The sequence below is a fragment of the Talpa occidentalis genome, unplaced genomic scaffold, assembly GCF_014898055.3.
Source record: "Talpa occidentalis isolate TD23 unplaced genomic scaffold, MPIMG_talOcc4v2.1 talOcc4.14, whole genome shotgun sequence".
Classification (NCBI taxonomy): domain Eukaryota; kingdom Metazoa; phylum Chordata; class Mammalia; order Eulipotyphla; family Talpidae; genus Talpa; species Talpa occidentalis.
The window spans coordinates 61770973-61786761 of record NW_023601433.1 but is presented as its reverse complement, the minus strand read 5'-3'; the positions used below and the strand labels follow the sequence as shown (position 1 = coordinate 61786761).

Here is a 15789-nt window from a genome sequence, read left to right as displayed (position 1 = left end):
TACATAAATTTCTGTATAGCTGAAGTTAGTGTTCCTCTCGGAAGATGTCTCTACTTGTACACAGCAGTGCTTGGGGATTGCTGAGGCCATGGCCCTGTGGCCCTTCATATCCCAGGTTAGGGGGCCAGCCAGCCTATTATGACTTGTTGCCATCTGCTTTGCTGCTGTTGTCCTGGCGTAATTATTAAGAATGCCACTTTCATTCTCAAGGTCTCTGTGATTTCAGTGCCTGAATTCTTCATTCTTATCTGCCTTTTATAAATTCCTGGGACCTTGGACAAATCACTCAGCCTCTCTGAGCCCTGCATTCTCGTTTTATGTAAGAGACTAATACCTACCTCAGGGGTGTTCTCAGAGCTAAAATTAGATATGTAAGTATTGCCACTAACACAGAGCTGACTCATAATAAGGCTCAAAATATGTTCATGACCTTATCCTCCTTCCCTTTGCCAACCAAAACAAAAACAAAACAATCCCATTATCCCTGCCAATTCTTAAAAACATTGTCATCTCTTTCTCCTAACATTTTTGGTCAGATGTCTTCCAAAAGGGCTTGCGTTCCCTAAGTGGGCTTCCCCACCCATTTCACTCCAGAATGCATCACATTTGCCTTCTAACCTCTCTCTTCTATATTTACTCTTGCTGTTACACTTCCAGATGATCAGATTAATATCAACTTTCTGTTGACATTAACACTCCGACTTGACCTCCATGTTGATTTTTATACTGTTAAGTTTCATTCTCTTCCCCGACGTTCTGTGATATCATTCTTTTTTTCTTCTCCAAATTCTCTTCAGTGCCTTCAGTCTCCTGGGCTTCTTTCTCTTCTCCAAATCCCAGCTTTCCTAAGTTTCCATCCTTGCTACTCTTCTTATTCTAAATCCTCATCATGACCTCAACTGTCCCATCACTGATGGCTCCCCAATAGGCAGCTTAAGTGACGCCATGTCCCAAGACCCTGACTACATTGTCTATGCCTCTGCCTATTAAATCTGATCATGGCCCACCCCTATCAATTACTTCTTTCTGCAGTCCCCAAATAAAGTCCCTTCAACAACCCCCACCACCAACAAGGGATGCAAGGGTCTTCTCAGTCTAACCGACCCTCCTCACCACCTCATCTCCTGCCATAGGCCATAGGCCACTTGCCTACTTCCGCCACCCAAATCCCTCCCTGTTCTGAAATATGCTAGGTTCTCACACTCATGACTTCCCTCTGTCTGGAAACAACTTCTTCTGCCACAGAATCTTAAAAGTTACTTTCTTCTGAAAGCTTCATTGGTCATGCCAGCACTTTTGTCTTCTGCTACCGGAATAGTTACACATCTATTTCCTCCACTGACCATGGGATCCTCAGCCACAGAGCCTGCATCTGAGTCATGTTTCTATCCCAAGTTTCTAGAACAGCAGTTGGCACAGCATGGACACACAAGAACATTTGTTGAATGTGTCAACAGACCAATTCATAAAAAGGACAATAGTCTGTCTACAACTAAAAGGTCTTGTTATTTAGCTCATCAAAGTCACACAAGATCCTGGAGAATATTCCATCAGTTCCTTTCTTAAGGTTCAAATACTTGTCTGTTTCAGCCCAGACCCCATGGGGTGTTATTGTCCCTAAGCTTTGTCCTCAGGAACAAGGTCCTTAGGACTACTGGGCTTACCTGTGGCCACTCACATGATCCTCCCAGAGTGCCCCTTTCTTCTTCCTCTTTATTACTTTCACCCCCTTTATATTCAGGGTCCAGGAAAAAGTTGGGGGTAAAAAAATGTTTTTGTAGCTGAATGACAGGTGTTACTGAAGACCATTGCCCAGTAGGTCTACAGTCAATCACCCTTTATTGACACTGGTGTTGTGGTGAGTGCTGTGTCACCTCAGTTTTATATCCCAAGTTAAATTTCAATCATTAAACCTGAGCTGTGTTCCTTCAATAAGTATTAAGATGGTCTCATATTGCCTAAATGCCTCCTTAGCAATCTTGACAGTTTGAGTATTGTAAGAACTTTCCTTTACCTAGTGATTTTCAGGGGGAAGTTGTTGAACCCAAAAACCAAAACCACTAAATATAATGCTCAGGTTTGAGAGAGCTGAAATTTGTCATAGTGAAAGACCTAAATTTAATAATAAATAAGACTATTCGGGCCTCCCCTGGTGGCGCAGCGGTTGAGCTTTGGGCTGCGAAGCTGCCTGCAGCCTCTGCTGCTCCGGTTCAATCCCCGGCCACTGGTGAGGGTCCCACATGGCGCGCAGACCTCTCCTGCCACCCTCTGCTCCCCTCAGCAGTGTATTTCGTCAGTCTGCCTGTTCTGTTCCCTGCTCTGGCTCTGGTGAATTCTCTCACCCTCCCACGCTTCTGACTGTACCCAGCGCTTGTATAAATGAATGAATGAATGAATGAGTGAATGAATGAATAAATCTTTTAAAAAAAATAAGACTATTCATAAGTCCAAAGGAAAGGCAAAGAGCCATCGTCCCAAAGATTCAGCCACCCAGTTTTTTCTTCTTTTTGTTCTGTTTCCTTTCCTTTGTTTCTTCTGTACCTGTGCCCCTTTTCTGTCCCCACCTCCAGCCTGAGGTGCGCTAGCCAGTTCCGGTGCTTGCTCTACTTAGAATCTGTGGTGTGCATGCTGGTCCCTTCCTCACTCACAGGGGCAGGTGGGAGTCAGTGGGGAAATATAAGAACTACTTGGAGCTACTTGGTTTCAAGGGAAAGAACTGCATCAATCTGGAACTCTGATGTTACTAATTTAGGAGCTGCAGAGACAACCCAGAAAAATGAAGAAAAGGGCTTTGTGTTATAGAACATGTGCCTTTAGCTGAGGAGAATGACTATAAAAGTCTCTATGGGGGGGCCTCCCTGATGGTGCCAGGGGTTGAGATGCAGCACTATGAAGCTATCTACAGACATGTGGCATGAGTTCGATCCCTGGCTAGGGAGGTGACCCACATGGCACAACAGACCTCTCCTGTTGCGCCCGCTGCTCCCCTTAGCAGTGTATTTCGGTTGTCTGCCTGTTCTGTTCCCAGCTTTGTCTCTGGTGAATCCTCTCACCCTCCCGCACCTGTGGCCTGTACCCCAGTTCTTATATAAATAAATAAATCTTAAAAAAAAAAAAAAGATTCCTTATATGTATACATAAACACACCTCTTTTTTTTTCCCTCCTGTCAAATGCTAAGACCAATACTTTTAAGCTCTGGTCTTTTTAAGTCCATTCTTTCCTTCCAACAAACACAGACGCTCACAGTGGGGTCATCCATATTCCTGTATCTCTTTCCTTCAAACAGACTGGCCAGTGAACAAATTTCTGAACTATCTCAGCCTTTGTTTTGATAATTCATATAAGTGTTCTTCTACACACACACACCAGTTTCTACAAATGGGACCCAAACTACAGCCTGCTGCCTGCTCTGCCATTCCTGTAGGAGCCGCTGACATGCAAGGAAGATTACTGCCCTGCTCTGCAGTTGTATTTGATTGAGAATATCTTCACCTTCCACTACTGGGTTTAGATTATCTTCCTAGATATTTGTGATTGGCACCTTGGCATTTCATTTCTGACTTTCTGGCTGGTTCTGTTAGTGTCTGAGAAGTAGAAGGTGGCCATAGGACAAAACTAATCCTGACATGCACATCAAAACCAGACCAAAATGATAGTACATCAGCAGAAACCTTCCAAATTGGTTTTGTCTCCCAATTTTGTCAAATACTGTTACACTTCATTCTCCTTCAGTGGCATGAAAGTGGGACCCCAGCCACCTGCATTCTTCATGATGCTGATAGAAACTGTCAGACCAGGATCAATAATGTTGCTGGTCCTCATGCCTTTGTGGTGACTATTTTTGGTCTAAATGATAATGCAAACAGTATCTCATAGATATGCCACAACTTCAACCTTATTTATCATATTTGGCTCAATTCCTGGAACAAGGGGCAGACTCTAACTGGGCAAGCTAATCAACTCACTGCTTAAGGAAGCCCACACTGCCTCTAGAAAGAAGTGCTCCATGCATATGAAAGGTCATTATGTGAATCCAAACAGAATTCATTTGGAGCTCTCGTGACATGTAATAACTTTTTTCTATAACTGGAATGATTCCTTTCCTGGTGTGGGTTTTTATCATTTTCATTAGATTATTTCTTCAGAGCTGAAGTCACAATTTGTGTGTGTGTTAGATCTAAAAGTAAAGCTGTCACTGCTATTAAATTTTTATTGGACCTGCTCAGTCTTTTCCAAATTTCACAACTTGACTGTCACCAGGGATGAAAGATTGTGAGCTCGTTGTTACAGACAGATGTTATAATTAAATATAAGCAACACAGTCATGTCCTCCATCCACAATGCTCTGCCCTGTTATACAGCTAATACATATTAATTTTTATATAATAATTTATAAAATATGTGTATGTGGTTGTTTATGTTCTGTTCATGCTAAGGCATATAATTATAAGGGACTGTTTTTTTAAATGAGGGCAACTGACTTAAAATGGTAAGATCAACTTATACCCAGAACTAATTTTTGTTATAGACAAATGAAAAGCAATTATACATGTGAAGCAGAGAAAGTTACTCAAATAAAAAATATACTAAAACTTGAAAATTTTAAAATCTAGCCTTTAATGATGTATGTGATAATAGCCGAGATGAAGAGCAGAGGCCTTGCCCTGGCTCTGATCTGGTGATAAGTGTCGCCTTAGTTTCTTAACCTCTCTTACCTCTCTTTCCTCATTTGCAGAAATAGGTACATAATAACAGACCTGCTTCATAGGCTTTTCTCCAGGGCAAATGATAAAATGCATAGAAAGTACTCAGTAAATGGAAGCACTTAGTAGATGGTGGTGGCTACCATTGCTATATTATTACTACTGAAGAATTGTTAAAATTCTAGACAAGGAAAGAACTACCATGTAGTTCATCTACCTATTCATTTTCACTCAATTAGAATAACATAATGTCTTCTAAATATAAAAGAGACATGTTTGCCATTTTTAAATATATAGAATTATTTTTAAAACACAAAGGGCAAAATTTTAAATACCTACAAGGCTTTCATTCAGAAATACTGTAAACATTTTAGTATGTCCTACATTTCATTTATAAACCTTTTTATAAAATTTTAATCTTGCCATTTATCCTGTTGGCTTGAATGTTTTTATGTGTTAAATATTCACTTACAACATCATTTTCAGTGGCTTCTAACTCTTCTCCAACCAAATGTGTCTAGAGTGTTGTGCCTCTTCACAGTGCTTTCCCTTGGTGGTGGATTCAGCAGGTCAGCAGACAAATGGGTCTTTCTCTCATGCCAGTGTGTAGCAATCTGAGGACAAGATGTTAGATGGTGAATTAGGGTGGAAATCTTTGAACACCTCTAGCCATATCTGAACTCTGATTGTGTTGAAAGCAACCACAAGAACATAGTGTTAGATTTGCTTCCTGCCAACTCAGCATCACAACACAATGTAAATGGCCACCCTCCTTTGCCTGGCTCGTGTGCATGTGTGCAGGTGGCAGGAAACGTCCAACAGGGAGGCCAGCCCGGGACAGAGGGTACCACCACAGTTACCAAATAGCTTCCCCAAACGTTTTGTTGGGGAGACTGACGAGCCCGTCAGTTATCAGGAGACCCATGGGCACCTTCTTTTTGTATTTAGTGAGTTTTCCTGTGACGGAAGGGTCTGCCTTTGGAAGATTCCTAAAGAGATTAAAACATATCAGAGATGAGCAAAGGTTTGCATTTTAAACCATAGAAATGATGGCTCTTTTGAAGAAAGGCATTCCTTCTGATTTTCTTTATGACTGAATTTGATGCCAATTTAGATTGGCAGCCCCAGCATCTGAATTTCCAATCACCTCCAAAGGAAGGTTCATTCTCAACAAGTCATTGATATGGCTCTGGGGATGACAAGTAAAATTCTGCCATGGAAATTTACTCACCATGCCTTTGCTAATCAGATTCTGGGTAGATATTTAAGTCTATGTAAATAAGTGAAAATGAACTGAAATCATTAGTGATTGATAGACTAAGGTTAGAAGATGTAAAAACACTGAATGCAGGAAATATCACCTTAAAAATATTTTATTTAAAAGTGGTACTAAAGGTCCTCTCTGGTGGCGCAAGGGGTTAAGACACAACCTATGAAGCTGTCCGCAGCTACTGCATCACGAGTTCAATCCCCAGCCAGGGAGATACCCACATGACACAGCAGACCTCTCCTGACTCGCCTGCTGCTCCCCTCAGCAGTGTATTTCAGTCAATCCGCCTGTTCTGTTCCCCACTCTGTCTCTGGTGAATCCTCTCACCACCACCCCCCACACTTTTGGCCTGAACCCTAGTCCTTGTATGCATAAATAAATAAAAATTTAAAAAAAATTTAAAAAGTGGTACTAAAATCTGTTATGTGAACCTGCTGAAGCTGAAAAGAAAAAAGAAAGGTGGAAACTGTTGTGTATACTGGGGTTTTTAATTGTGTTACTATAGTCAGTAAAATGAATGTGCTCCCTGAAGCTAATGAGATTTGTGTTTTATGTTTGTGACCAGCAGAGGTGGCTGACGGTGATGAGAGACTGGACGGCATTTCTCTGCCACCAACAGGTAAAGCAGTTAGTTATTTTTTCATCACCCGCTGGAAAACACAGCACATGAAAATATTTGCATTAAAAATGTTTTTAATATTAGCGATACCATTACCTGATAAAACTGCTTCTGTAACAGGCCCCAATCATAGTAATCAGAGGTTCTCAACGCCCTGTGTTCAGAGATATTTTTCCACATTGAATATGAAAAGCTACACTTTTCTAATATTCTGTTTCACATTCTTAAAAACTTCAGAACAGCAAGTCCTAAGAACTTAGTATCATAACATTTTGCTTCCTGAAACCTCTGGACATAAAAAGATATTTCATGTGAAATGATATTTTTTTAGAACCAGGATCACCAGTTTTGTAATGAAATTCATTTCCATTCTGTCCTCTCTCCATCTCCCCTAAGTAGGTTTTGTGAGGCTGTCAGTCATTGCTCTCTATATAATGTGCAACCAACAAATACTGTTTTAATTGAGTGATTCAATAAACCATTCTATCCAGCATGGGTGGCACAAAATCAACCAAAATACATTTTGTTGAAGTCATTTGCTATAATATTAATTCATAGACACAATTCTGATTTCACATTATTTGTATCCCAAGTAATACATCCGAACCTTGTGTCCTGCCCCAGTGAACTGGTGACAAACAAGTTATACCCTCCCTAAGAGTCCCGGAGCTCTTTTCACTTCCCTCAAAATACCAGAAGATTCTCTTCCCACAAAACCTAGATGCCCCCAAAATCCCTATACATGAAAAAGCTTAATCAATGTTTTCTCCTCTAAATTTGTGGTGGTATGTTTGAAAGTCAGCAAATATTAATGGAGTAGCCAGTCTGCGTAGACACTCCCCTCGGTCACGTGTTCCCTGAGGGCGTTTATCCTGAGATGACAGAGAAAGCAGAGCTCACAGGCCTAGGGTAGGCCTATGTTAGTTCACTTCAAAGCAACAAGAAAACAACCATATATGTGATCCAGGGCTTTTTCTGTCATGGAGTAGCTGCACCACAGAAGGATGGGCAAATAAATAAGTCACATGGTAAAAGAGGGACCTATTTACATCAAGTACCTACCGTATGGAGTCATTATGTAAATGAGGCTTCTCTTTGGCTGTGTTTCCACATTTATGAATTTGGAGAACTGCCATGCATGATCTCTATTGTTCCTTTCCATTCTTTTGTTCTCTGAATCAGGACAACTCACATCAGCCCTGGTCCACTCCCAGCAGATGCATGAAATACTACTACTAATGAGCTTGCACATTTCAGGAGGCCCTTTGGAGGAACACCATGCGGTTCTAGCTGTGTTTTCCAGGGTTCCTCCCTCCATCCCCCAGGGCGTTTGCACTGCCCATCCAGGCTGTCATCTGACACTAGACTTTCAAAAATTATTACTATTTGAAAACCATTCCTCTTTGCATCTTCTTATCTGAAGATGTAAACTGAGAGATGTTTCAAGTAAGAAAATGGAACCGGGGATGGCAGAACAACCTCACAGAACTGAAAAGACTTTCAAGGAGTCTAAGAAGGAACGTTAGAGATCATCTAGTCCCATCCCTTCTTTTTATCCAGTCCTTTTGTTTTACAGGTAAAAAAGCCTGAGGCCCAGAAACACTATATGACTTTCTCAAGGTCTCACAGCTGGTCGGTGGCCTGGCCGGAGCCCAGGCTTCTCAACTCCCAGCTTTTGTACCGCATAGCTTTCTTATGTCTAAGCCAAAGCCAGCTTTTCTGCGCATGTTTTTCTTAAGGATCCTAAGAGATGATGTGTGTACTCATCCCTTTAGGACTGCATTTCACTGTCTCAGTCTTCACACTCAGAATGTCCATCTGCCTGACTGTCAGTGCAGTTTAAACTCATGGCATTCTTTATTAAATCTTGCCCAAGACTGTGAGGTCACAATGAAGACAGTAGCAGAACAATGAAGACTGCAGGCCTTTTTACTAGACTATCAATAAGTAGTTGATACAAATTAATAAGCAGCATGATATCATTTAGAAAAGGGTAAAAGAAATTGCAGGTTGGTGCACAGTTGTGCAGTAATGAAATTAAATAACCTTGATAGACTAGCATATCTCTTGATTGAGTAAAACCCTCAGTCTGGGAGGCATCTCTGAATACAGCACTACTCAGCTAATGAGGGAGACCACCCAGTGAGGACCCCATGAGGCCTGCACATGCGGCTTCTTCCCTGGGTTTGAGACTCGCTGCTGGACCTTCCTTCTCTTGTTCATCTGAGCTGGCAACAGTCCTTTAAAAAAGAGATTTAATGTCTTCATTACCTTCGTAAGCTCCTTTTTCTACTTCCAAATGTGTGTGTGTGTGTGTGTGTTGGGGGACTGGGAGGGCTGGAGGAGGAATGTAAATCCTTCAGTGTTTCTGTGAACCAGAATTGTCCAGGTCAGGGTCAGGCTGTCAGCGACGCTTGTCTCTTTCCATCTAAGCAGCCTTCTATTGGTCTCGTTTTAACATAACTGTATACAGATTTTATAGTGGAAAAACACATTTTCTTCATTTCTTTCCCCTCACCCCTATCAGTAAGCCTTTGTAACAGCTCCCAGGCATCAGTGCTCCTTAGGTCCTGGTGAGCAAAGCCAGCCCTCAGGCAGGGGCGGGCAGAGGCCTGCTCGTGGCTGTTGCTGCTGCTGCTGCTGCTGCTGCCTGCGGGTGTGGCAAGTCCTCGCTCACCAGGAAGGAAGTCACCAGGATTTGGGAGCCTTTGTGTGGGGAAGAATAAAAGCATGTAGAGAAGGCTTCTGAATTTGAAGTACGGTAGCTCAGAGCTCATCAGGACTTCATTTTTTTTCATGAATTGGCATTCTTTTGCAAGCTTTTAAAAATTATAAAGAAAAGTATAAGGAAGAAAATGCAAATGATTTTAATTTTACCACCCAGGACAACCATTATTTGGGGGGTATGTGTGTGTCTTTTCCCTAGACTTTTCTCTATATTGATTTTACTTATTTAAATACAAGAGAGATCAAATACATAAAATTTTGTTTCCTGAGTTTTTTTTTACCCTACCAAGCAGTTTCCATCTTTTTACAAATTTTCACATACATTATTTTAATATCTGCATGATAGTTTGGGTAAATCACTTTTTTACAGGTAAATCACTTTATTGCACAGTGAAAGAAAATGGCTAATATAAAGTGATATTTAGTAGTAAGACACATTCATGGACTTTCCTGTAATAATAATCATTACATACTTCTAATGGCAGAAATGACTCATTTAGGACAACTAACACCTTGTTAAAAATTAGTGATTTAAATATTAAAAAGATACCTCACCAATGATGTTCTTCCTTTATTCAAAATACCACCTTCTCACTGTGTCATAGAAAAGCATACAGTTCCTCCTTGGGGAAGTAGCTCCCCTTCATTTTCTTGTCTCTGTTGTAGGTCACATATTTGACACCAGGAGAGAAAACACGGAAGACACAGAGCCAGATCTCACTGCCTAGTGTTCCATTTAGAAACATCGTTCCTTAGCCCATGTAACTTTTCCGTTTGAATTTCCTCAAAAATCCACTTAGCATTTCAGGTTACTGCAGAGTGGGGATGTTCTGTGAAGTTTACCTGTCATGTTTGAATACTTTTCATATACTTTCTTTGTAAGATGTGATAATCAAGACTCCAGGTTGGTATAATATTTTTTTAATCATTTTTAGAGTGACTTATCACCTAAAAAGTCCAATATATTATTCAGTCATTTCACTGTCCATTAAAAAGACGTGGTTCTTTCGTCCCTTTTTCTTTTTTCATAAACTCAATGTGAATATATGGAGTTTCGAGCATATTTATGTTAATGTAAATTACTTAGATGCAGTATAAAGGAGAATGGCTCTTTCAGGTTCTAAGAGAGCAACTGTGAAGGCCAAAATTAATTAGACCTTCATCAGATTAGAAGTTGAAAAAGCTATTTGAAGAGACGGGGTAGCTCTGATCTACTAGATAAAATCATTTACGATATCATTTCTCCCCAAAACAACCATTTGTAACTGAATAAGTGCAAATGAAATATGAATTCTAAGAAAGAAATCCTTTTCATGTAGGTTATGTCGACACAGTGACAAAATAACTAATTAGAAGGTAAGCAGCTCAAAGTAACCTGTTACCTCTCTGAGATCTAACAGATATTTTAACAGATGGTTTTAAATGTGAGTGGTCCAGTGTTTTGGCATTTATGGCAACTGGCCACAAACATACTGAATTAACATCATATATTTTATTTCACCTCTACTACACTTGCCCTCCAGTTTATATGAAACTAACATAAAAATCTGGATTTATTTTAAAGAGATACCTTGCTATGTGGGCATTTGTTTTGCAGTAATATTTACCTCCAGATTCCTTTCTCTAATAAGATAGTGAATTTAAAACACATTTTACTTAGAGATGTTGCATTTACACCTCATTTAATGTATAAAACTAATTATCTTGAATCTTTGGCAGTTGACCCAAAGACCAAAAATTGTCTTGAAAGAAATCTGGACTGTAGAAACAAACCCTAGGGGAAAATTTGCTGTGCTGACAGTTTCACGCCTATCCCTAGCACTTATGTTACAAGTCATAGTGTTAGAGCCAAAATTGTAGTAGAGTTCCCATAGTCCAGCCTCTCATTTTGCAGGTAAGGCAGCAGAGAAAGGGTGAGGCTCATGTTTGCCCGGGGCCAGGTAACCCATCAGTGGCCCTGCCTAGCCTAGACCCAAATCCCTTACTACCCTGTCCAAGGTACTACTACATCATAGCACACTGTACAGTCAAACCTGGAACCAGGAGGGAGCTCTGGGATGAACAGTATTCCACTGAAGACCAGCTAATCACCGAAGAAGAGACGAGGCATCCCTGTAATGTGACAAAGTGGCTTAGGTGTGGCTTGTGGAATCTAGCTAATAGACATCTAGCTAATACACATCTCATATATGTTTGTCTTTTGTCTCTGTGAAGCTACAAGGAAGAGTCAAAGAAATTACTCCCATCACACCCTGAATGAGCCTTGTACATTTCAGGCCAGTTCATAATCCCTTCCCTGAAACAATCCCTTTGTTCTTCAAGTGGTCTAATGAAGTACTGTGATCCAAGGCTTTTCTTTTTCTGCAACACGTTTTAAAATTTGTCTTCTGCCTCTCGGAAGGTAACATTTCTCAAGGAAATTGAAAAGATTAATGAGTGACCATTCTACTCTATTCAGTAGATGAATATGTTGCTAATAAAGGTAGAAACATTTACAACTGTGGGATCTGTTAAATATATACCATAAGCCTGCAAAAGCACTTCCTTCCAAGACTGGGAAACAGCTTGGATTTTTCAATACTTGAGGAGGGGTGGGATTATTCAACTCACAAATATGTGCAATGGATCCACAAATTGGAAATACATATCATAAAACTGCAACAGTAAAATCATATTTTATAAAATAAAATTGTATGTGTGTTTACTTACTGTGACTACTGTGCAGAATTTATTCAGAAATCCTTTTTATAGGCTTTCTTAGCAAAAAAAATTCCATATCTATGGATAATGTCTGAATCTTCTGTATATATGTTTTATTAATATGTAAATATTTAGATTTTTTAAAATTACTATGTTCTTTAAAAAAAAAAAAATTCAATGCAAGTCCAGTTGTGGAAATGGTGTATAACTGTGTTGTGATATCAATTCCCATGATGCTCTTTATGTCCGTTCTGAAAGAATACAATAAATTACTTTAACTGAGTATACCTGTTTCGTGTCTATGTGCCAATCCTTGCATGTTTGTGAAGAGGAGTCAATATGATTCATTAATTAAAGGGTATTAATTAATAGTCTGGTGATTGTACATAGAAAATTTGGGCTCCTGATGAAGTTAATTTTTTTCAAATAGATAAACCGGCAGGACTGTTGTCAGAAAGTGTCTTCAAAGGTAGAAAGTCGTAGGCTCTGCCTGGCAGTCAGATCAATGGCTGCAAGTCCCACAGTAACACTTGAGCATTAAGTACTGATATTCTTGAAGCCTAATTTTAAATGAATTAGGTAGCTTTATAATCTTCACTTAAAAGGTTAAGCCCTGCTTCTATGGAAACAACACATCAGAAGGACAGATCAATCTTCTCTAATGCAAAGTGGCTGTCAAAACTTAATTGCTTTACTCTCCTCTCTGAACACAGGAGGGCGCTACTCCTCACCAGGTTCCTGCCTCCAACTACTTACAAAGGGTATTCCCAGCCCCCCTGTGGAGGGCCCCCAGAGCTAATCCCAAGATCTCTTTCCTAGGCCTGTTTTGTTGGGCCATGAGCTCTTTGGAAGCTTTGAGCAGTGGCAGGTGTGGGGTGATGGGAAGTAGTTAATAATAAGAAAGCAGCTGGATTTGGGGAGAAAAGGGTGAATTGCTTGCAAAAGAGGAAAATCTAAACTACAACCAGCCAGAGTCTTCCATATCCCCGACCCTCTTAGAAGATAGGTGGCTGACACCTGCCAGACCCTTTGCCACAATCCCTCTCCCCAGGCTTCAGGTAGTCCTGTGTGCCATGAAATTATTTGCAAGGAGGCCCAGGTCATGTTATGGAGGCCAAGGCACTAATCCCACAAGGATCTGTGCTTTGTTTGTTAGTTGCCCAGCTGACAACCGTAGAGGACTTTGTAAACCAATGTGAAGGGCCCCAGTTTGACCACAGACCACTGGAGAGGGAACTGTTTAACTTTCTGCTAGAAGAGCTCACACACCCTCTTCTGTTGTCTCCTTCCCACAGCCCAACCTCACTGGGTGATGGGGGAGGTGGGGTAGCAACTGGCTCTTTCCCAACTGCACCCCAAGTTCAGTTCAGACACTTAACTGCACACCAGTGTAGGGAGAGGTATTGGTTTAATACGATGGGGGTTAGGGATGAAAGGAAAAGGGGAAAAACCAAGATTGGTGTGTTCAGCCGGGCCTTGTGGAACCTTTCTGGAAGCTGGGAAGGCAGTGAGCAGGGAAGCATTCTAACAGGTTCAGATTCACATGATACATGGATCTGTCTGGCTGAAGGATGGCCATTAACTGGAGAGGGACTAGCCTAAGATGAGGAGTCCCATAAAAGAGCTATTGGAACAGCTAAGGATAGATAAAGATGACCTCAATGTAAGAAAGATGTAAGAAAGAGATGTAAGAAAGAGAACCACCTGAGGGGAGAAATCCTACATTGTCAAAATATTAACAAAGATGTAAAACAATGGTTTTTCACAATAAATATATTTTAAGATTTATTTATTTATGCATACAAGAGCTGGGGTACAGGTCAGAGGCACAAGGGGGTGAGAGGATTCACCAGAGACAGAGTGGGGAGCAGAACAGGCAGACTGAAATACACTGCCGAGGGGAGCAGTGGGTGAGACAGGAGAGGTCTGCTGTACCATGTGGGTCACCTCTCTTGCCAGCAGGGGAATCGAACTCAAGCTGCAGTGGTTGGCAACAGTTCAACAGCGCTGTCCTTAACACCTGCGCCAGCAGGGAGGCCCCTATATTTTTTTTTAATAAAAAAAAATCCCTTGTTAAAAATAGAACCAACAGACTAGTTTGGGGTGGAGGAGAAAAGCGCAGCTTTAGGGAGGAGGGAGAAGTATCAGAGCTGACATTCAGGTCTCTGGGGGACCATGTGGGTGTTAGCTGTGCTGAGATTGGGAGCTCAAGGAGTGATTTGGAGAAGGATGGCAGATGAGTTTGGATGTTACTCTGTTTGCTCATTTGGTAAGTGTTTGCTGTACTTGGGGTGTGCCTGGTGCTTTGGGGGCGGGGTGGGGGGGGAGAGCACAGCAGGGAGCCAAAGTTCCTGCTGGCACGGAATTCACCAGTAGACATGTGAAGCCCAGGGGAACACCAGCATATAAGGCACCTTTGTGTTTCTAAACTCAAGAAAGACACTTGTAGCTTTATCCCAAACTAGAGTCAATCAAGCTTTGGAGCACGACGATTCATTCCTCATGACCCAAGTCTCAACTGAACTTCATTACAAAGGGATTTCCATCACAAGGAGTCACCCATCTCCATCCATCAAGCCATAGGCTTTCAGTTCCTTCATGTCAGAGTTCTCTGAAATTGCCATGTTTACTTATAAAATTTTTGCACTTTAATCTGAGCTCCATGGTGTCTGGGATCTTCTTTGTAAGGCCATTAAGATTTCATGCCCCAGTGAAAACATATTTTAATGATGTCTTCTTCCCCGGCAAGAGTGAACTGGGGGGCCTCCCCGGTGGCACAGCGGTTGAGCCCTGGGTTGCAAAGCTGCCCGCAGCCTCTGCAGCGCCAGTTCGATCCCCAGCTGCTCCCCCGGCCACCGGGGGAGGGTCCCACATGGCGCATAGACCTTTCCTGCCGCCCGCTGCTCCCCTCAGCAGTGTACTTTGTCAGTCTGCCTGTTCTGCTCCCCGCTCTAGCTGTGGTGAATTCTCTCACCCTCCCGTGCTTCTGACTGTTTCCATTGCTTGTACAAATAAATAAATAAATCTTAAAAAAATAAATAAATAAAAATAAACTGTACAAGTCTTTAAAAAAAAAAAAAAGAAGAGTGAACTGGGGCCTTGAGAGATAGTAGGTTTTACTCTCTCCCTCTACTGTGTCCCATGGGCTTAGATCATGTGGACTTCCTTTGATCCTATATCACCACTCCATAAATAGTGGAGAAATTGTGTCAACAGATCCAACTAAGAGATGCTGGGTGTATGCCATGAGAAATTGACTAATGAGTCAGAGCCACACTTTGAATTTACACAATTCATCTCCTCTATTTTGTGTCCTCAAAAAAATGAAATTGATCACTCCCCTAAAACTACATATATATGCACACATATACATACACATATATGTACATATATTGGTTCATTTTATTTCCATTGTGCTATCAGTGAAATTAAAAGAATGCAAGAGAGTCATAATGAAAACCCAAAGAACAATCTGGAACTGGAACTCAGGGGGCCTAAAACCAAGTAGGTTGTGCTGTACACATACTCATATTCCTAATAGACTTGATACTTTAGGGCCTTTTAAATTGTGGAGTGGTTGTTCTTGTTTTGAGGGCCGGGGGGGCTGGTCTGATAATGCTGATAAATTGAAGTATATTTTAAACCTAAACTTTGAAACTTAAGCTGCTTTAGATAATTCCTTTAAAATGATTTCCCAAAATGCAGCTGATGAGAATGTGCTAAATGGAGGAACTGGTCAAAAACCGGCTCTCTTGAATTCCAGTTGTAC

General features: G+C 41.2%; 1 protein-coding gene and 1 long non-coding RNA gene across 10 annotated transcripts in view; one reads left to right on the top strand and one right to left on the bottom strand.

Annotated features, from left to right (window-relative positions):
• Positions 1–7905, bottom strand: part of LOC129145777 (uncharacterized) — a 61219-nt gene extending 53314 nt beyond the window's left edge. For both annotated transcript variants that reach the window (XR_008551810.1, XR_008551811.1), the window contains exons 1-2: positions 7656–7905; positions 5177–5318 (exon numbers count right to left, since the gene is read on the bottom strand). This is a non-coding gene — a long non-coding RNA (uncharacterized LOC129145777). The remainder of the gene's footprint in view (positions 1–5176; positions 5319–7655) is intronic.
• BEND7 (BEN domain containing 7) overlaps positions 1–12322 on the top strand; it is a 79209-nt gene extending 66887 nt beyond the window's left edge. For 6 of the 8 annotated variants that reach the window (XM_037510632.2, XM_037510633.2, XM_054695099.1 and 3 more), the window contains 2 exons: positions 6540–6593; positions 9987–12322. In XM_037510632.2, the coding sequence (XP_037366529.1) occupies positions 6540–6593; positions 9987–10048 (116 nt within the window). In that variant the 3' untranslated portion in view covers positions 10049–12322. The other 2 variants (XM_037510626.2, XM_037510627.2) reach the window with 2 other exon arrangements.
• Positions 12323–15789: the final 3467 nt, after the last annotated feature.